The sequence below is a fragment of the Daphnia carinata genome, chromosome 7 (assembly GCF_022539665.2).
Source record: "Daphnia carinata strain CSIRO-1 chromosome 7, CSIRO_AGI_Dcar_HiC_V3, whole genome shotgun sequence".
NCBI classification, from domain to species: Eukaryota; Metazoa; Arthropoda; class Branchiopoda; order Diplostraca; family Daphniidae; genus Daphnia; species Daphnia carinata.
The window spans coordinates 2,281,940-2,301,863 of record NC_081337.1 but is presented as its reverse complement, the minus strand read 5'-3'; the positions used below and the strand labels follow the sequence as shown (position 1 = coordinate 2,301,863).

The 19,924-nt window shown below is 41.7% G+C and overlaps 3 protein-coding genes across 5 annotated transcripts; all 3 read right to left on the bottom strand.

The window, feature by feature from the left end:
- Positions 1-70: 70 nt before the first annotated feature.
- Positions 71-11,236, bottom strand: LOC130703509 (dual oxidase-like). 2 transcript variants are annotated; one of them, XM_059496296.1, is made up of 9 exons: positions 11,108-11,236; positions 10,819-10,993; positions 8,792-8,872; positions 7,409-7,570; positions 6,912-7,099; positions 5,226-5,430; positions 4,940-5,106; positions 3,048-4,782; positions 71-2,918 (listed from the first exon to the last, which is right to left on the bottom strand). In XM_059496296.1, the coding sequence occupies exons 2-9, from the start codon at positions 10,973-10,975 to the stop codon at positions 1,039-1,041; spliced, it is 4,575 nt and encodes a 1,524-aa protein (XP_059352279.1). In that variant the 5' UTR covers positions 10,976-10,993; positions 11,108-11,236; the 3' UTR covers positions 71-1,038. The 2 variants fall into 2 exon arrangements, with proteins under 2 accessions (XP_059352279.1, XP_057380944.1); XM_057524961.2 differs by having other exon boundaries at positions 11,098-11,229.
- A 1,316-nt stretch (positions 11,237-12,552) lies between these two features.
- Positions 12,553-13,869, bottom strand: LOC130703523 (ubiquitin-conjugating enzyme E2-17 kDa). Of its 2 annotated transcripts, none has more exons than XM_057524981.2 (4): positions 13,582-13,869; positions 13,421-13,501; positions 13,091-13,295; positions 12,553-12,989 (listed from the first exon to the last, which is right to left on the bottom strand). In XM_057524981.2, exons 1-4 carry the CDS (start codon positions 13,623-13,625, stop codon positions 12,864-12,866), a joined length of 456 nt encoding a protein of 151 aa, XP_057380964.1. In that variant the 5' UTR covers positions 13,626-13,869; the 3' UTR covers positions 12,553-12,863. The 2 variants fall into 2 exon arrangements, with proteins under 2 accessions (XP_057380964.1, XP_059352280.1); XM_059496297.1 differs by having other exon boundaries at positions 13,421-13,497; positions 13,578-13,868.
- Positions 13,870-16,108: 2,239 nt separating this feature from the next.
- LOC130703516 (probable citrate synthase 2, mitochondrial) lies at positions 16,109-18,527 on the bottom strand. Its single transcript, XM_057524969.2, has 7 exons — positions 18,368-18,527; positions 17,996-18,145; positions 17,725-17,922; positions 17,477-17,665; positions 17,213-17,412; positions 17,035-17,138; positions 16,109-16,969 (listed from the first exon to the last, which is right to left on the bottom strand). Exons 1-7 carry the CDS (start codon positions 18,413-18,415, stop codon positions 16,443-16,445), a joined length of 1,416 nt encoding a protein of 471 aa, XP_057380952.1. The 5' UTR covers positions 18,416-18,527; the 3' UTR covers positions 16,109-16,442.
- Between the last annotated feature and the right edge of the window lie 1,397 nt (positions 18,528-19,924).

Here is a 19,924-nt window from a genome sequence, read left to right as displayed (position 1 = left end):
TGCAGCTAATTGGACATTCCCCGATTCGGAATGCTTTACCCATCTCATGTTCCCCATCCAGACTCCGGAGCACATTTGTTAACTTTTATTCATTTTTCCTTTATTAACTTAGACACTAAATTGCGATGCAACATTGATCCGATAGGTGAATGCCAACAACACCAAACTACAGCAATATGAACAACTTCTGTTGACGAAGACGATGGACGAATAAAATTTTCTGGATAAGATTCAAAATTTTCCACAACCGTTGTGCATCCCAGCTCCCTGGTGGCAGCTACTGACAATACAATACGTTATACATAACATTTCTGTACGATTGACGAACGTAAAAACTGAAATCTGTGTCACGCCCGATAAATAATAGTTTCGCATTTGCTTTTAATTTCCGTAAGTAACTCCTTCTAGACTATCTGCCAGAGTACAACTCATAAATTACGAGGGGTACAAAAGATACGCATCTGTTGACAATCGCTGTTCTGCATCGCAGCAGATGTATGAAAATAAAAAATTTGGATTGAAAGTTGAGGCTTTGGCAGGAAGCTTATCGAACTTGAACTGTCCATCAAACGTGTCTGCAAGAACCATAGAATTATGTTTGGTAGTCTAGTGTCGGCCCTTTGGCAGAAAACGATTTCAGCTTCATACAGATTCTCTGCAAAATAGTTTAGTGTACGGCTGGCCCGCTCCCACGTTTATGACCGAAAGACGACATGTAGTTCCCTGCCTTTTCTCTTCCATTTCCTGAAGAAAAACGTGGCAACCAAAACCGAGAGCGAGAGCGGGAATGACAAGTGGATCACGATTAAGACCCTTGGAGCAAAACGAAATACGTTACAAAAGGAAAACGAGAAAAGTCAGGGAAGCGAAAGAAATGCAATAGAGATAGATGACGAACTAAGTATTTGGAAAGGGAAAAATAAAAAAAAATAAAAGTGAGAGAAATATGCCAATGTAAATGAGCGAGAAAAGAGGAGTGCCAACATTTCAATCACACGATGAACAGATCGCAGCGACAAGTTCTGTCTTCCTAGAGGTTTAGCCAAAGTTCTCGAAATGGTGGATGAAATAAGGCAACTTGCGGCCCTGGTTGACTTCCTCACAGGCACTCATAATCGATTTGGTTAAAGGTCGCGGACCGCAGCTGAACACGCCAATCTTACTGACGTAGCTATGCTTTTTCTGGACGAACTTGAGGAAAGACGTCATATCGGGCCGCCCAAAATGATTGACAGCTTTTAGGCCTGTGAACATACTGCGCTTCGAGATGCGTTGGAAATGATTCTCACAAATGTAAAGCATAGTTGTACGCAAATCGAATTTGTGGAAGAACTGCGTAATGAAAATGTGCATTTCCAATACGTTGGTGACATCCTTACGCTCGACGTCGCGCAGTACGTCGATGAACCATTCAAAATGGCGGTGCGACGGGCAGGTCCACAAGAAGTAAACTTTCTTACAAGCGACGCCCGAGTAACGGTTGGTTGACGTACCAAAGACCAAATCGTTGAGGATGGAAGCGTAAGGCGTTACTCCAATGCCTCCACCAACCATGACGGCAACCTCAAACTTGTACCAGTCCTGATTACCACCACCAAATGGGCCGTCCAGCTGGATCTTGGGATCCATTTCCTTAGGATTGAAGTTGCTTGGATCAAAGTAGTTGCGCAGTTTCCACGTCCATGGCCCTTGCGCCTTGATGTGGCACGACAAAAAGTTTTCGTGAGGAGCCGAAGTTAGCGTGAAAGAGTGAAATTCCTTGGGCGTGATTCCGGTGCATGAAAGTCGGATCCACTGACCCGATAAATACTTAAAATTGGGCGGCCGGTAGAATTTCACCTTGAGAACGTCAGATGGCAGTAGCACCGTCTCGATAATATCCAAGCCCATGAATTTGGTGCGCAGGCTGATGATCTTGTCCAGCGTGTAAATGATCGCCGGACCGATAAAGAAGAGCCAGAAAGCAGGCGAAGCTGTCAGCCGACCCAATCCGTGAATGACAGACAAGATATAGAGTAGGATGTAGAGGCTGTGGGCCTTCCAAAAGAAGTTGTAGGCCTTTTTACGAATGATGGGGTGAGCGAAGACGAAGATGATGATCATGACGACAAAAAGGAGGACGCCCGTCAAGCCCGTCAGAGTCTGGAAGAGCCAATAGGTGATGGTTGGCTTAAAGTCACTGGGCAAGCTGATCTCCTTAGACAGGCAACGCAAGTGTTCGACTGGTTGAGTAGAAACGTGGTAAAAGTTGACGACGTGTCCGACCGTGTGAAGCATCGAGAAGAAGAGAGCCGTCAGAGCACAAATTTTGTGGAACTGGATGTGGGCATCGAGTGGGATATATTGCTGGATGGAAAATTCTTTGAGCTTGGTCAAAAAGTTGCGCGACATAGTCAGCAAAAGGAGACTATAGCAGAAGGAGAGTGCAGCTGCGGAACCGCGCGTGATGGCGATACCGACGCCCATTATGTGGCGAAGGTCAGTGTGTTCGGCCATGAAAGAGTAATGAATGAATCGGTCGACAAAGAGGGCGATCGTCACCACGTAGAAAACGAATAGGTAAAAGATGTTTTGACGATTCTCCTCGAGGAATGTTGTCAACTCGTCCCATATTCGGAGCATCGTGTGTCGGTGGCGTTCCTGGACGGCGTCAATGTGGAAGCTCGTCATGCGGGCAACGTTGGTCGAAGTATCCAAAAAGTTTTGCTTGGCGCCTTTGCAGTCGAGACCGATAGCAATAAAGTCGCCACGGTATTCACGCATCATCAACTTAAAGTCTTCGTAGTGCAGGGCGTCCTTGTGCTCAAGACCGGCAGACTGGAACATACCGTCGATCAACTCCGTCACCTGGTCGTCGTTCAAGCTGTTGTTGGTGCGAGCAATTTCGACCAACGAACGCAACATTTCAGAGAGTTCACCTATTAAATTGCAATTATAGTTCAACAATATAGTTTAAGAAATAATAATCAGTGTAATTAAAGAATATCAGCTGGAGTCGTCCAACTCGGAAATTCGAGCTGGATGACCAGTGAACGATTAGATTATACCTTTGTCAATAACACCGTTGCGATCATTGTCGCACATGTCAAAAATGATGCGAAGTTTGTCCTCGGTGCGGCCCTTTGAGAAGAGAACGACCGTGTCGAGAAATTCCTGAAACGAAATACGACCGTCTCCATCCTTGTCGACAATGTTGAACATCATCTTGACAAAGACGTCGTCGCCCTTCATTCCGAGAGCGCTAGCGAATTCATTGCGAGATAGCGAGGTTCGCATGACCATGATGACGTCGCCCGTTACATCTTCCAATTTACGTTTCTCTCCCGGCTTGAGGCCAAAAGTCAGGGCGTAAGCTTCGCGGAAGAAATGCTCCAGTCGCTTTTCGCGGCGTTCGCGGGTCTCCGCGTTCGACAGCATCTGTTCGCGATAGGTGGGGATCTGTTCCAGGTGTTTCTTGTGGCTCGTCAGGAACGTTTCGAGTTTGTGGAGGAAACGTTTTCGAGATGCGTTCGAGTCGAATTCGAGCACAAGGTCGTAGTCCCTTGGTACGCGCACCAGCAACATGGGCTTCTTGCGTGCGTCTTGTGTGACTTCCACTGTCAGCAAGTCAACACCTTTGAAATTGACTTTACGCAATTTCTCGCCTTTGCGGTTCACCGTGTAGAACGCCTCCTCAGGTCCGAATTTTACCTTAACCAGTCGTTTGTGGTTGAGATGAAGCCATTCCTTGACTACCATCTTGTCGACCGATTTGCCATTGTTGTTCTCTTCGTGACGGGCCTTGAGCTTACGACGCTTAGAATTCTGCAGTTTGACGACACCGTAACCGGCGCCGGCCGCTATAATTGGCACGAAGGCCAACAGCAGGCAGCCATAGATGTAAGGCACCTCGCTTCCGGAAAAATAGTCGTAGCCGGCCAAGAAGTTGCACGGCGTCAATGTCGACGCGTTCAATTGGCTCGGCTGCGGGCACGGGTCACCTTCGCGGAAGAAAAAGACGTTCTTCTGGATCTCTCCCTCGCTGATGTTCATCGTACTGCGAATGATGTCGGAGAAGGTCGTCTTACGGATTTCTTCCACCTCGCTGGCCGTGAACATGCCATTGTCGGTGTTTTCGAACCAAAAGCGGTCCGCGTCACGGATGCGTCCCAGTTGTTCTTTGATCACCGCAGAGAAGAGGGGTCCCGGCCCGTTGGTCGATTCAAGCATGCCACCGATGTAGACGTCGACGTTGGACAAATCATTGTTGTAGAGAGCGGCTAGTTTGGGGAAAAGATCCGGTTGTTGGACAGCTAGCGCCGGGTTTATATCCGTCCAGTTGGTAATGGGATTGAGGCGGAAGCTGCGCCGCGCCGTGTTGTAGTCCGGTAGTCCCGTGTCTCGACCGCGCATAATATTAAGCGCGCCCAAATCCCGACGAGAGAATTCCATGGGGCCAAACAGTTTGTTGCGTACATCCGAGCAAAGGAAACTGTCCTCGCGTTCGGCAAGTTGCGACGCCATGCCCAAGATGAATTCTTCGACAGAGTTGTTGACCAGTATTTCGACCGCGTCCCACCAAGCCGAACAGAGGCGGATGGCAGGCGTTTCATTCGGCCCATTTTTGAAGTTGCATTGGCCGTCGCGTCGATAGAGCCCCGGTGGGATCATTGTGTGACCAAAACGGAAGGCTGCACTCTGAAAGACATGGCTAATGCCAGGATGGACATCAGCTTTATATCCTTCGTATTCGCCAAGCGATTCACCGATGAGCGCCGGTAAGTACTCGTACATGACGATGTTCTACAATAGAAATCACAGTTCCCCATTCAATGTTTTATTAGTGTGCGAATTGGTAGACAATGATGACGGTAATGCAATATAGCTATTATGTGATAGAGCTGCTTCTATCTTATCGTTCTTAAGCTTATCTACGTTATCGTTGAAATACTGTACGTACTTGCAATACGGCAACCACTATACGGCGAGCTCTTTGGAAGATTTCCTCGTCTGACCATTCCGGATGTTCTGCCTGAATTCTGCCCGCTATCACGTTGTGATATCGAAAAAAGACGATGCCGATTGCAAGAATAGCCGGATTTTGATTAGTTCGAGGGTCTCCCAACACTAAAAAAAAAAGAGTATAAATACATAAACTCTGAATCAGTAAATCAATCAGGAATCGTTTCTTTCAAATATGCTAAATGCAAAATTGAGGATGGAAAAAAAAGGGGAGTTTAACTTACGAAGCATTTTTTCGGGATTAGCCATGCGCATAATATGTGGCGCCGGGGCAGTAAATATCGGCACGCGATCTTGGTTTCGTGGAGGCATTCCTTCTGATTCGCCAGATTTGAACGTTCCATTCTTGAACGATCGCATCGCGTTTACCCACGCCTCACTCGTGCTGTAAACAAAACTGCCATCGATCCAGCTCGTCATCCGGTTTATCTATACGCCCAAAAAAAAAATTGGATTCATTTAAAACTAAACTATTTTTGGACAAGCCTTGCATTTTATCCGATTGAACCCATTTCGGACAGTTGTTGATGCCAACGTCAAAAAGACCAAAACCATAAACCGATTCATGAGTCAAGCATTAGTCATGACAACATCGGTTAGTGCCCAGTTGTTACCCATACATAGGTAACCGAATGTCGCAATATTCAAAACTCATTGCGTGGGTAACGGTGTATGAAAAAATATAGTCGCTCTTGCAATGCAACGCAATGTTACGTCAAGGCTTTACGAGGTGATTGCATTGCATCACACGCACATCATCGATTGATTCTAGTTTTCCAAAAGTCGGAATTAAGGGGTATCTGTTAAAAACAAAAAGAATAGAAACCACAAAGACTAGTAGTTGTCAGTTGGCGACATGAAAGCAAGTGACTTGCGTAAGTTGTTTAGAAAAAATTGACAGCGCTCCAAGTGTAACGCCCATAGGGATTAAAGCAAACCCATCTGGCAAAGAGATCTTCTTTCGCAAGTGGCCTTGCCAGCCAGAGGAATAATGCAACACTGCTCGAAAGGCAAAAGAATAACAAAGAGAGATGAAATACAAAAAAAATAAAATAAATAAAAGGGCTTAAAAAGGGAGGGAGAAGAGAAATGGCCCTCAAGAAAATGAAGGACACAACTGATGGAAACACAACTCAGCCGTGTCGAAAGAAAAGAAAGCTGCACCCAATGGTCCGTGCAATCAGCCTTTTGCAACTAGAAGTAGGATAAGCGTTCAAATTTTCTAATCTTTAGTCAATGAGAAACGTGCAGGGCGGCAGACTATCATTTTTTTTTCGAGGCGAACGCTCGGCTCACGAGCCTAGCATAATCGGTCAAACGTCCGAATACAATTAACAGTACATCATCTACTTTCAAATCTATTCTTGCCATTCGTTATCTTCCAAGTTATAAATCACAATTCTAGTTGGCGATATCAGAGCAGGTTTCGCCAGCAAGACAAAAGCCAGCGATCGTATGCTTTGTAACTTTGATGACGGTGCCTGCGTGCTTGTTCGCATTAACGCATGCGCTATAAAACAAACTAGGACAAGGTACAAAGTATGATCATTATTGAGGTAAGGCGAAAACGCCATGAAACTGGAAATAATAAGTAAAACGAAACTCCAACCCCACCGCCACTCCCTCAAAGAAAAGAAAAAAGAACCATGCCATGCCGTTACGACAATGTTGAAACGAAAAAAAAACGCTGGTAATGGTGTTTCGTCCTTTTTGTGCCATTAATTAACTACAAATGGAAATAAACTCGTTACGAAAGCCGAAGTGGTTGAGGAAAAAGGAAAAATTCTCTCAGCATATCAGCTGACACTCATCCTTTTTTTTAAGATCAAACGAATGATCATGTTGTGCTTAACATTGTTGCTAGATTACCAATAACAGAGCAGACAAGGCTTGCGTAATAAGTAGACTACCTGTTCCCGTGGGCTGTTGGGACTTTGTCCTGTTTTGTGATCGTACCAGGCACGGTGAAAAGGCATGAACTTCTGGCCGGTACATTCAGCGTCGTACATCTCGTCACACTTTTCAATGTCAATCTTATGCATTTCGATTGGGCAACCAGATTCGCTGGCCATTAGAATCTCCGAGGTCACCAGTTGTCCTGCAAGAATCAACAACAAGACAAATTGGAGAAAATAATTAGACATTGACTGATAGGACGATGCAAATAAGTGCCACTCTATTTTGACCTGCTAGATAGTGACCTTTTAAAGATTTTTTCGTTAAGGTCCAAATTATTTTATTCGTGTCAATGGACAACTTGAATCCCATAAACTGTAATTTACACGGGAATCTGGATCGAAATTCTAGTCACCTTTGTGTAGCGCCCAGTTATCACAGGCAGAGTTTGGAATCTTTTGGCGGATTGATCAATCGAATGATTTTCGTTAAATAGTCGAAAAAAGCGTACCGAAAAAGGCGAACAAGGCGGTGCGGTTCATGACTGAGCCAAGTCCATCAGGTCCTTTCATGAAGAGTTCGCTTAGCTTTCTTGGGTTAGGCCGATTAATTCCGCCCATCATGTAGACACCGTCCGAGTAGGTTGCTGGCACTTTGCGTGTTAAATGGCTGTCTGCAAATCATAATGTGAGATTAACAGCCTATTCAACGAAGAACCGAATACAATCAAGCGACAACCTCATACAGAGCAGGCTTTCGTCAACTGTGCTACCTAAAGCTAATAGCACAGCAGACAGGCAGAACTAGAACAAGAAAAAGACGAAGAAGAAAACACGAAAAGAAGATGGATAGATAAGAACAAGAAATCGTTCAAACCCGCTACAGCATAAAATATGCTAGTAACTGGAATAAGTACTTGGCAAAATCTTGGAGTAAACCAACAAATTCAAATAGATATCGCGCAATGTACGTTACGGCCGCAGTATCTGTGGCTCTTCAAAGGACGCAATTTTAATGTGCATTTTGAATATGCTAAGAGTGTTACCGGCCCATATTACATACAGTGAACTCCAAAAGCCTTTAGAATTCTCCAGTTGATGATGGGACCAGTTAAATATCGTAGCACATCCTGTCGACTCACTCGACAACAAAACACATAATTGCTGTCATGTAAGAGCGACAAGCTTCATAGTGTATGAGCCATTCAAGCATACGTTAATTAATTGTGATAAAAAGAAGGTAAGAAGGACTAAAAAATAAATAGAAGAAAAAGAGTCTAGATTGAAACATCTCAAGGCTAACCGACAGCAGCAGCTGGCAGAGAAAAATAGTCCACGAGAAAGGCTGTGGAAAGGCATCTTATTATCCTCGAGCGGATGAAAGAGAAAGGCCAAAACTGATAGTACAGCAATAAGTGATTATTATTCTATTTGTTCTGGAGTAGGTTAACGCTAGAGCTGCGGCTTGGTCCGGTGGTATTGCACGATATTGTACTCGTGAGTTCCACGCACGATTTGCGTGTCGCCGGTAGTACCTGTGCTGCCACAGGCGACGTAAAATGAGCTCCTTTTCCCGATAGCACATTGCCAAAACGTGAAAGTACGTTTTGATTCATCTGTATCAGGCGATTTGTAAAGTAGGGCGACAACATTACGCGTAGCTTTTGGACGCTTAAAGGCAAGATGTTATTACCAACTTTCGTGAAAACGAATTTTTAATAAAAGGAGCTAGAGATATTATTGAAATAAGAGCAACTTTATGGCAACATCAAAGTCGACGTGAAATGAAACCGAAGCTGGTGAATGTTATTTAAGGACTGCCATTAAGTGCGTATTGCCAACTTCCAAAACTGTACGTTTTCGTGTAAAGAGAAAAGCAACAGCAGTTATCTTACCAACGGATCCCCATTCCGGATGTGCCAAGTTGTTGTACCATCCATCGTAGCGTTGTTTCTCGTACATGCCCTCGATCCGCTCTGCAAAGTAAAAAATTAGAAAAAAAAACGAGGTAATTAGTTCGTATTGAGCGAATGTTTCGTCAAAGAAAACGGTGTTCGTCGGTTTCAACATGCAAGTTCCACCCCGCTGGCAATCTTGTCACGTTACTAACTAGAGAGATCTTCATCATCACTTGTCCTTGGAATTCAACCACCCGTCGCAAAAGAAATTGCGAAAGCCGATGTCTTGCAGCCATTCGCTTTTTTCTTTCAAAATGCTAAGGTTGAATTGACATTGATTTATAATTCAATTGCGACGTGACCGATTGGTGGCGATTTGGTTTGTATAATTTCGTCAATCGCATCACGCAGTACGGCTATCGTTTTCGTGGGTGCGGGCGGGCCTAGGCGTTGAAAAGCGTTCCTACATTTGCATGTGGAATTTAGCCAAAGTCAATTTCGGTGCTCGAGTTTGTCATGTATTCACCATATGATGAGGGCCAAGTGTAAAATGCCTTGCGTAAGGGCAACTATGAAATAGCGAAAGGGGAAAGTGGGACATTCACTTTCATCCTCCAGCTGACTGGTGCCTGGTCTTTGTAACACAGGGCGTTAACAGAGCAACTAAGCAAATAGTAAACGTTGGCAACTATATAGCATCAATGAATTCTATTTCGCAGAGTAGATGGTAATTTTCATGTCGTATTGAAACGAAATGCGTGCCAAAGGCCTGAATGGTGGAAGCACTAAGCAAAAGGAGTAAACAGTTTTCGAAATTTAAAAGGGAGACGGTAGATCAGCAGTACAGCTAACCGATTGCGTGCGAAAGAGAACAAACGTTTTTTTTTTTTTTTTTTTTTTTTTTTTTGCCGTGCCTTTGAAAAACAAAAAGCAAGCGTTTCTCGGTTTTCTGCTGTTTGGTTAACAACGCATGGTCTAGTGGCGGCAGTTTCACTTATTGTCAAGACACAGCCGCTGCTGCACCTGTTCTAGATTCCTGCCTGACGACCTTGTCCTAGAATCTATTTGGCATGCTCGTTGAAACAATGTTTTCGATCGCTGTTCTTTTTTTTTTCTTTTTAGTTCGTGTTCATATTAATTGTAAAATTTCCCCCAGACGACGATCGATCTAATTTATATAGATAACAAGAGTAATGGAATGCAAGAAGTCTGAGTCTCCGGTTTTCCATTCGCATAGCATAAGCCAAAAATAAACGATTTCGGCCATAGGAAGGTTCACTAAGAATAATGGATACAACTATCTGTTTACTGATAAAATTAAATAAAACGTAACCATAATAGCGCTAATCTCAGTTAATGGAGAACCTAAGACAAAACAAAAAATAAACTCTTTCTAGGAAGTCTTAGTGTGGCGGACACCTTGCACCTCGGCGTTGCAGAGGCTTTTATTAATATTAAGTCCCTCCCCGAGGGAGAAGTCTTCGTTCACAGTGGACAGCGCTGGAGACGTCAATTGCCATTCCTCAACTACGAATTTTTTTTTTTTTTGCAGGTGTCTCAAGGCCACAAGAAAAGCACAGCTGAGTTTAACTTTCCTTTCAGTACCTTACAGGTATTGCTGCTGTAGCGATTAAACAAGGTCGTGAATCAAATAAACAATTCTGTGTGGGCCATTTGGTCGTTCTAAAATCGTGAGAAAGACTATTGGAAACCGATTCGACTGACTTCGTGAGCTGGGCATTTAGTTTGGTACCATTTGCAACGCTTCATGGTACCGGGAGACAAAATAAAGCACGAAACGAGACAAACAATTGTAGAAACGACCGCTCCTAATTTCCATTGCTTATTGTACCGAGCCATTGAAGCAAGTTGAAACTGGATGGTTTCGACATCGTCACTTGGAAAGTCTAGTTTTTGACTCACAGGGGCGTTTTGGCCTGATTTCGTTTTGGATGTTTACCTTTTGATTGCTACACAGAATATCCTCGCTTGCCCTCTTCCGAAAGAAAATCGAACAAACTCACCTGCGCGTGTCTGTCCTACAAGGTGGCTGACGGAAAGAGCCACAAGTAATCCGTGTACGAGCCACACTGTCGTGCACTTTGTTACAGCGGTGGCACATTGCCTCGGCCATTTATCTCTGCGAGAGTTTGATCTTCCGCGAATTGCTGTACAATCCATGGCGTTTCACAAGAAGGCCTAGATCAAACCAGAACGTTAACACAAAGAAAACAAAAAGAAACAAAACAAACAGAACAACAACAGAAAAACAAAAAATGAAGCAAAGCAGGCCAACCACGTACGAACACTCACACTCGTAAACAAATGTTTCATCCAAATTTTCTTGAATTAAGCAAGGCAGACAAGTTTTCGACAGTCTCAACGGAATCGAGACCTGTTTGCAACTGAACATGAACTACTAGAGACAACAGCCGATATTCGCGCTCCAGACTCAGGTGAGCTTTCTCTTCGTCCTTTTCGTGGGTTGGAGAGGAGGAAGTGGGGGAGGTTGGGTGTGTATTGTGCCTGAGGTTACTTCTTCGGCCACATTTTTTTTCCCTTTTTTTCTGTTCCTTTCATTATTCTAAACTTTTTTTGTGTGCCTCTCGCCGCACTTCAGCCATGGCTCCTTCTTTTTCAGAATTCGAAAGCGGATACACTTTTCTTTTGGTAGTGGGTTAGTTGACACCAATTCTGCAGAACCTTGCGGAAGTTACCTATGGAGTCGCCTTATGCCACAACAAATTTATTTGTTTTTTCATTTCAATGTGGCAAGTGTTCGTAATGCTAACAAAGTTTCTCTTCTACAGAGAATTTCGTACGCAAAATCTATGGGTTTTCTGTTTTAGAAAATCCAACAAATTCTTAATTCTGATTTTCAATGTTCGCTTCACGGAAAAGCTTATGAAAAAAAATTAGCTTGGATCTCTGGTATAGTAAATTTGTTGTTCATTTCCGTTTTTGTTTTGTTTTTGTTTTGTTTTTGTTGTTTTTTTCTTCGTGTTTTTTTCTGGTCCGTTAAAGGTTAATGTTTTTCGCTTTCCAAGTTCCTTAGCAGTGCCTTTGTGGAGATCAAGAATTTGAGCCGAGTCGTCTTTGATATTTTTCATTACCAATTAACTCCTCATCATTTGTAGAAAATTTTGATCAGAATACGCATCAAAGTGAGAGAGATTACGACAAGAGCAAAAGTACAGCATGCCATCTTTTTATAGCCAGCTGGGAACATCACGCTGCACTAAGCGCTTACCAGATAGGTAAGCCAACGGATAGTTATTCTTACCGCTAGATGGCAATATAAGTACGGTACACTGGCATATCGAAATCGGGGGCAGATCATATATGTCGAACATGATTGGTATTTGGTATCGCTGACAGTATGAGTGAGTTCCAAACATCATCCAGAGCATGTATAACAATTAGCAGGTTAAGTTTATTTCATATCGGCGCGATTTCGTGGATAATTTTTTTTGTATTGTTCATATTTATCGAGTAAATTAATTTCTTCACCCTTCCACTTCTTTGTTAAACTTAGATGTTACTGTCTCGCAACCTAATAAAAGGTTCACATGAAAATCAATCATTATTGCAGTTGCAGACCTTTCCGTATATTGATTGATGAAGATAAAATTAAGGACTAAAATTTGGAAAGTAGGTAAAATTTTAAGCGTACCAATGCGGACCATTTCATGCAATAAACAACGGCATTTTCGTAAGTCTGATTTTTTTTCCTATGAAATGCGCAGATGTATCAAACCAAGATTTCAATTTCTTTGTATTTCTCGTGAATAAATTGATTTTTGCTGAACTACAATTCCAACCTGTTCGTCAGGTTCAGATTTCGCCTTTTTTGAAGCAGAACGCAATCGTGAGGTGTCCGTCATAAGTGAGAAACAGCAATTCACAACAGGGAAATTGAGAGGGGAAAAAAACTGGGAAAAAAAAAACACTTAGTCATGAGGTCTAGTAGGACCCATGGGCGTAACTGAATGGTGGTAGGGAAACTTGAAGAACGGAATATCGGAAAGTTGAGGCAAAAAGCGAATCAATGGACGGTAATACAACCAACTTAATCCATCCAAGATTGTTCCACACACGCCTTTACTCGTTTTTCGTACTCTCGACGATTTTCCTTATATAGCTGGGCTGCCATTGAATTGGCTGGGCTATTGGGATTGGGATCACTTAGGAGTGACTGCAAAAAAAAAAATTATGGCATGTAAATTTATATAATGAGTATATCCTATTTTAATGTTTATACACCATGCAATACAATAAATGCTGGCTATATCATACCTGGATAGAGGTGAGGATTGCAGACACATCATAGGTAGGACTCCATCGATTTTGAAGGATGTCAAGACAAATCCCTCCATCAGCATAGACATTTGGATGGAACATTTTTGATACAAATCTAACTGTAGGGGGTTTATTGGGATACTCCTCAGTGAACTCTATAGTCAACTTAAAGGTTCCATCTTCAAATGGGGTGTCATGAGGTCTAAATCACACAGAAAAGCAGAAATATTATAGTAATACAGGCACAAAACAAAATCTGCGTACAGGTACTACTAAAATTTCATAAAAAAAAAAATAAAAAAAGTAGCTGAAAGCTCTTCATGTTACCCAAAAATTACTGCATTCCATATCATAATATTGTTATCCGTTGGAGCTCCACTAACCCCGGCAGGTGGGTCTTCTTGCAATCTAAAAGGTTGAATAAGATTAAAATTCTAATGAAAGCAAATCTGTACCTTTAGGATACAGATTTAAAAACGTATGCTAACCTCTTAAAGTCCCTCATCAGTCGTCTTCTAGCTGGCGTAGACATTTAATTGTTTTTCAACCGTATACGATCAGTTATATGAAACGAGGAGTCTAAACTATCACCAGATATGATCAATTATAAAAATTTTAATTTTACTGTTGAATGACCAATTTCTATTTCTAATGGAAAACCTAAAGCACTGTATCAACTTAGTTGTAGAATGTAGCACAATTCGGAGCTAAACGGAGTTATCGTGATAGGGAATAAGAATTGGGGCAGCCATCAGCCTGACTACTGAGAAATTGCCAGCGCCCATGGTGGCCTATTCACGAACTCTTTTGTGATAACCACAGTTAACTATTGGCCTTCTTGGCCAGGTTTGCGGTCTTCTACTGCCGAGAAAAGCGTGATCTAAGGTAGATGAAGTACACGACAGGGCACAGGTATCGGATCGCACGGTTTCCGCGGGAAGCTGGAATGGCTGATCGTCCGACAAAAACAAACATGGTACAGATGTAAGCCTAAAACATATCCGTGCAAAACACCAAATACTGATCCACGACGTAAACGAGGCTTTCAAACGAAAAAATGATTATTTTCAGGGTTCCATGATAGATCTGCTCTCAATGCAAAATACGATCACTTGCCTATTTTACGCGAAATTTCGTAGATCTTGGAATAAAGAAATAGGTATTATTAAAAAAGTTTTTTTTGTTGAAAGTTTGTCTTTCCTCAATAAACAACGACGTGCATTCACCTCCTATATATCGACATCGTTATTTCGAGAAAATATTGGTTTAAAACTTCATCTATTGTAGGATTCGTTGTTAAACGGTCTCAGTATTGCTGTATTGCACTTGTGCTGTAGAATGGTTAAAACGTAAATCATAAAAAAATGCTCTAACGAACGTAAGCTATGCCTTACCACATCATGGCTGTCGAATCCTCAAAGGAGGTTACTTTGGTTCATTTTTGCAGAATTTTCATGAGCGCCTTTAAGCAAAAATTTCTATATTTCATGATTTGGGAGCAAACAGTGGCATACGATGAAAATTGTATGTAACTGCAAGTTTCACATACGCAAACGTTGATATCGGATGCCACCACTACAATACTTGTCTCTACCTTATCAATTTAGCTACAACTTAAAATTGCTTTCGTAAGCTGAAGAAAATAGCATACGTAATGCGAAAAACAAAGATGCGCATGTTCGCAGACGCTTGCCGAGCCACGGTACTGGACTGAACGAGTGTACTGATCGCTAAGCCAATCGTTATGCAAAAGCATATACTGTATATGAAGCTTTATTGTTTTACGCCCTGTTTTACAAACGTCACGAATGTGATATAACACAATTTAAACATTTTACATTTACGTTTAGCCATATTACGGAAGTTGCATCTCTTCCTACTAGTAGCGGAAACGGCGATCAGTTCCAAAAACGAAGTAGTGTTCCACTGCATTTACCAGTTTAGCTGCTGGTGGCTTGCTTTAACCACTAAATAATCATACATACACTATTAGCTAATTTTCTTTAAAATGAGGAGGTAAGCATCCACAAGCAATTTAGTTTAAAACTATTTTACTACTGAAAATTTTGTTTTTGTTCTAGTTTCTGTTGTTGCCTGGGTTTTTGGGACCTGATGGACTTCTACAGACCGCAATAATTTCGATAAAAAAATCTAAAATTCCAAATCAAATCCAAATCAAGCCCAGGTGATTTAAATTTAATCAAATGTAAATCATTCGAATCCAAATTCAATGAAATTCAAAATGATAAAATAAATTACCTACCCGCCCCGAACGGATTTTTGGCGGTGGGAAAAGGGCCCCAACCAGAGCTAATCGGGGCCAATCACTAGTCACTACTAATAGCTTTTGCAAAGATTTGGAGTTAAAAATTGATTTGATTTTTACGGCAATCTGTGTCAAATCCAAATCCTCAAATTTCTCGGATTTGATTTATATTTGATTTGACCCGTCTAATCCAATACACCGATGTCAGCTTTCAGATGAGAATGCGGAAGCTGGTACAGCAATATTAGTATATAACAAAAATTATTGTTGTCTTTGCTGTTATGAAAGAAAACTTAAAAAAGAAGAAAATGAACAAACTATGGAAACCCGGAAAAAAATAAAAAACTACGTAAAAGTTACCGATACATACAACACGTATTAACGACCACCGAACCATTTAAAACAGTTAACAACCGAAAATTTGCTCGTACAGTACGACAATGATCAAGATATCGTTCGAATATTTTTCCTGACACCACTTTCTCGGGTTTAAATGTTACCAAAACATGTGGTTACGTTCTTCAAGTTTTCTTTGTAGAAACAACCGTGCCGGGATGAAAAATAAAAACCACTTTCGTTGGAAGTTGTATGGAACACGGTGTTGGAACCTGGAAGTGAACTGACAAAAAAAGTAAGGCCTTAATAGCACAAAAATTAGAAGAAAAAACTTTCGGACGCGCCCAAACAGAACGCTGAGCATTCATTGAACTCTAGTAACATCCTAACACTAAATACAATAGTTACGATCAGCCAGTTAAAACGTTTATTAGTGTGGGGTTTCATAACTATTTCTTGGGGATTTACAGACGAACAACTCATTACTACTGTGGCACCCTCGAAACGTGTTTGTACCAGTTCCTTGTTCCAATTAAGTCAACCATTGGCAGAATCCTAATTTTTGCAATCTTTGAAGTCTAAAAAAATAAAAAAAATAAAAAAAAAAACTAACGGCAAGGTACCGTGCATTCAGGAATAAAATAGCCAAACACTGAATTCGACTTGAAATTCAACACCAAACAAAGTAAAAATTTGTTTCTTCAACATATAGCAGGGTAGCATTTTACTAACATTGGGGTGTAAATATTACGCTCCTTTAGCCGCATTGGCTTGCAGGGACTTGACTAATTTCATCAGTCCATCTGTCGACATCGACTTGGGGCGCTCGAGAGGCAGACCCAAAGCCCGATCCCACACTAAAGACGCCAATGTGCCAAGGGCTCGAGATACACCAAAGAGTACTGTGTAATAGCTCATTTCAGTCATGCCGTAATGTTGAAGCAATACACCCGAATGGGCGTCAACATTCGGCCAAGGATTCTTGACCTTTCCTGTTTCGAGCAGAATATCTGGGACAACATCATACAGTTGTGCAACTAGCTTAAACATCTTATCGTCGGGCAAATGTTTGAGTGCAAACTCGCGTTGACAAGTGTAACGAGGATCTGTTTTACGTAAAACTGCATGGCCGTACCCAGGTACTACCTGGCCAGAAGCAAGCTGCTGTTTGATTAGCTGTATTAAGCCCTCCTTTGTCCATCCATCTCCCAAAGCACCTACGATTTTGTTCAGGAACACAAGAACTTCTTGATTGGCCAACCCATGAAGTGGCCCTAGGAAATGAATGCAGAATTTTGGTAACGTGCCAACAATGTAACAGCAAGTAAAAGCCGAATACCTGCTAATCCATTCATTCCACCAGCAAACGCTAAATAGGGATCTGACAAAGCTGAGCCTATCAAATGGACGGTATGGGCAGAAACATTACCTCCTTCGTGGTCGCTGGAATTCGTAAAAAACCAAGAATGAAAACAAATCTGAAATGCATTTTTATTTTTTAAGCCAAGATAGTTTACCTGTGAATTGTGAGATAAAGTCGCAGGAGCTCGGTGAACTGGGGATCGGTGTATCCCAACATGGAAGCGAAGTTAGCCGACCAATCCTTTTTGGTATCGATTGCTCCAATTGAAGATCCATCTCGATATAAATTGCGATATATTGTTGCAGCCACAGTGGGCAGTTTGGCAATCAAGTCCATGGAATCTTCATATACATACTACAACGACCATATCGGATTTTAATCTTTCACTCTACATAACTGAATATTATTTGCAACATGCCTCCCAATATTTCGATTTGTGTAGCCCCTCAGAATAAGCCTTGGCAAACTTTGACTCGCTGTTCAATGCAGTGATTGCTGCACTAAACTGCGACATTGGATGAAGATTGGCTGGGAAATTATTGAGCATCGTCACGACATGCGACGGGAGGTCGGCACGACTAGCCCATTCTTTCGATAAACTTTTCACCTATTGCAAGAGGAAACCAATAGTAAACAGGTCACAGGAGATGAATTTAATGTTTTTACTTGGGTTTCATTTGGGACATCTCCTGTGATTAAAAGCCAGAATAACCCTTCAGGTAGTGGTTCTTCTCCTCCTTTTGCTTTGGGAAGCATTCGTTGGCATTCTGGGATAGATAGCCCCCTAAAACGGATGCCTTCTTCGGGATCTAGGACGGATGTTTCGGTGACCAATGCTTTCATGCTACGCATACCTCCATAGGCCTAATTGTGTGAAGATTTATTTTTCTGTTAAATACATAGATTTTCAAAATTAACTTAAGAGACTAATAGCTACCATATCCACTGTTGTTTCGCCTATTTTCACATTTCCATACTCTTTACGGAACTTCTTTACACGTTCCTGTTCATACGGAACTTTATTGGCAAGAACATCTTTTAGGTCAGTGTGATCAGAATATGCTCGAACAATGGTAGCAATGCAACCCTTAATAGATAAAAATAAAACAATCATTACAGATTATTGTCAACACATCAAAGGATAAGAATTATTGCACTTTCTAGAAACACGAATGGTAACAAATACCCTAACTAAAATCGTTGCCCACAGCATTTATGCACAAACTTATCGCGATGATGAAGATAGTAATAATATTCGGCATTTTGTGAACAACCAAAGACGATTTTTGTTTAAACGAAAAGTTTTTACCTGTGAAGAGGAGTTGAGGCGTGAAGAAAATGTTCGGAACAGAGCCATATCGACGGTAAGTGCTTGCAGTCGTCAAAAATATTTAAGTAAATGTAACACCCGGCCAGCAATCGCGATCCACAAATATGGAGCTCTACTAGGTCACCAAGAGTCCCGTGCCTCTAGCCGTCTACTATTCAGTATCTTAAAGAAGCTAGCCTACAGTTTTTTCACTATCATTTTGCCGAATCGGGCACTAGTCTGGTTGGGAGTCACATAGTGTCATCTATTGTGTCTAACAACGTTTCTCCTTACCGAAAAGCAAAACAAGGTAAAAAAAAAAAAGTCTACGAAAATTTAAAGACGTTTATTTGTCACCTGATCTTTCTTGATTTTCAAAAAGAATTGAAAGTTTAGTTACAATAGGAGCAGTCTAACTATCTAAGTAAACAATGGAGGCGCTAAAGACACCCCAAAAACGCAAAACTCAACGCAGAAGTCTGTTGAATAATGTAATTATGGCAATGGGGGGCCCAAGTCTCTAGTACAATCCGGGAACTGGCTGATAGTTGCCGTATTGCAAAAATGCGTCAGCTCGTTCAATTTTCAACTGAGGAACACAAACCGCAGACTAAATATTAAATCCGGGAAGTTTTCATTAAATTTTATCCAATCGATTTTCCAGTTTCAGTTGACAATATTTTTCGCATATCAAGATAAGCAGAGTGGTGGGTTAAAGTGTATTTTAGCAAAGCGTTTCTTATGTAATAAAAAAAATTTTAAACAACAATTTTTCTAAACAACTTTAATAAGCTAATAGTGTAATATAATAAGTTAGGTTAGGTCTAATTAGGTTGAGTAGGTTAAATGAGCTCAAATGGGCTTTTAGGTTTAGTTAGGTGGGTTAAATTTGTAGATAACCTTAGGCTTAAGTAAGGCACCGTAAATACATTCAAATTACCTCGTTTTTGTGTATGTGGAATTCTTTACTAGTGATAGGGAGCGTTATCGTGTGATCAGCACAGCTTAAAATGCAAACAATTTCGCTTCTTATGCTGCGGCCCCCCCCCCCCCCCGTGCACCGGCCATCACCACACCGCTATAGGACAAACCCGCACTGATCAGGCCCGATCACCTTCCCTTCAGGTTGGGCCCTGCGGAGCACCAGGCTTAAATTGACAAAGTCGATCTCTACCTGTGACCAAGTGTACTGCTGAAAAATATAACCCAATCCCTTATAATTTCCTCTATTGGTGGTTACAGCTCTGGAACTCATGGGAGGGATAGGCCACCGATTTTCGGCGCGGTTCTGGCAGATCGCAGATCGTCCATTTTCTTGCTCATATGTAAACAGATCCAAACCGGGTCAAGACAAAAAAGAAAACCAGTTCCCGGTTAAAGGATCCGGATCAACGACCCGGTTTTACCCCGTAAATTATTTCTATACATAGCATTGTTGTTAAAATTTTCAATAACACATTATATTATTTTGATTTTGAATATAGTGATTGAAAAATAAAGAATTTGTTCAAATTTTTCACGCGATAAATTATTTTATTTTTATTTGGCAACTTACTA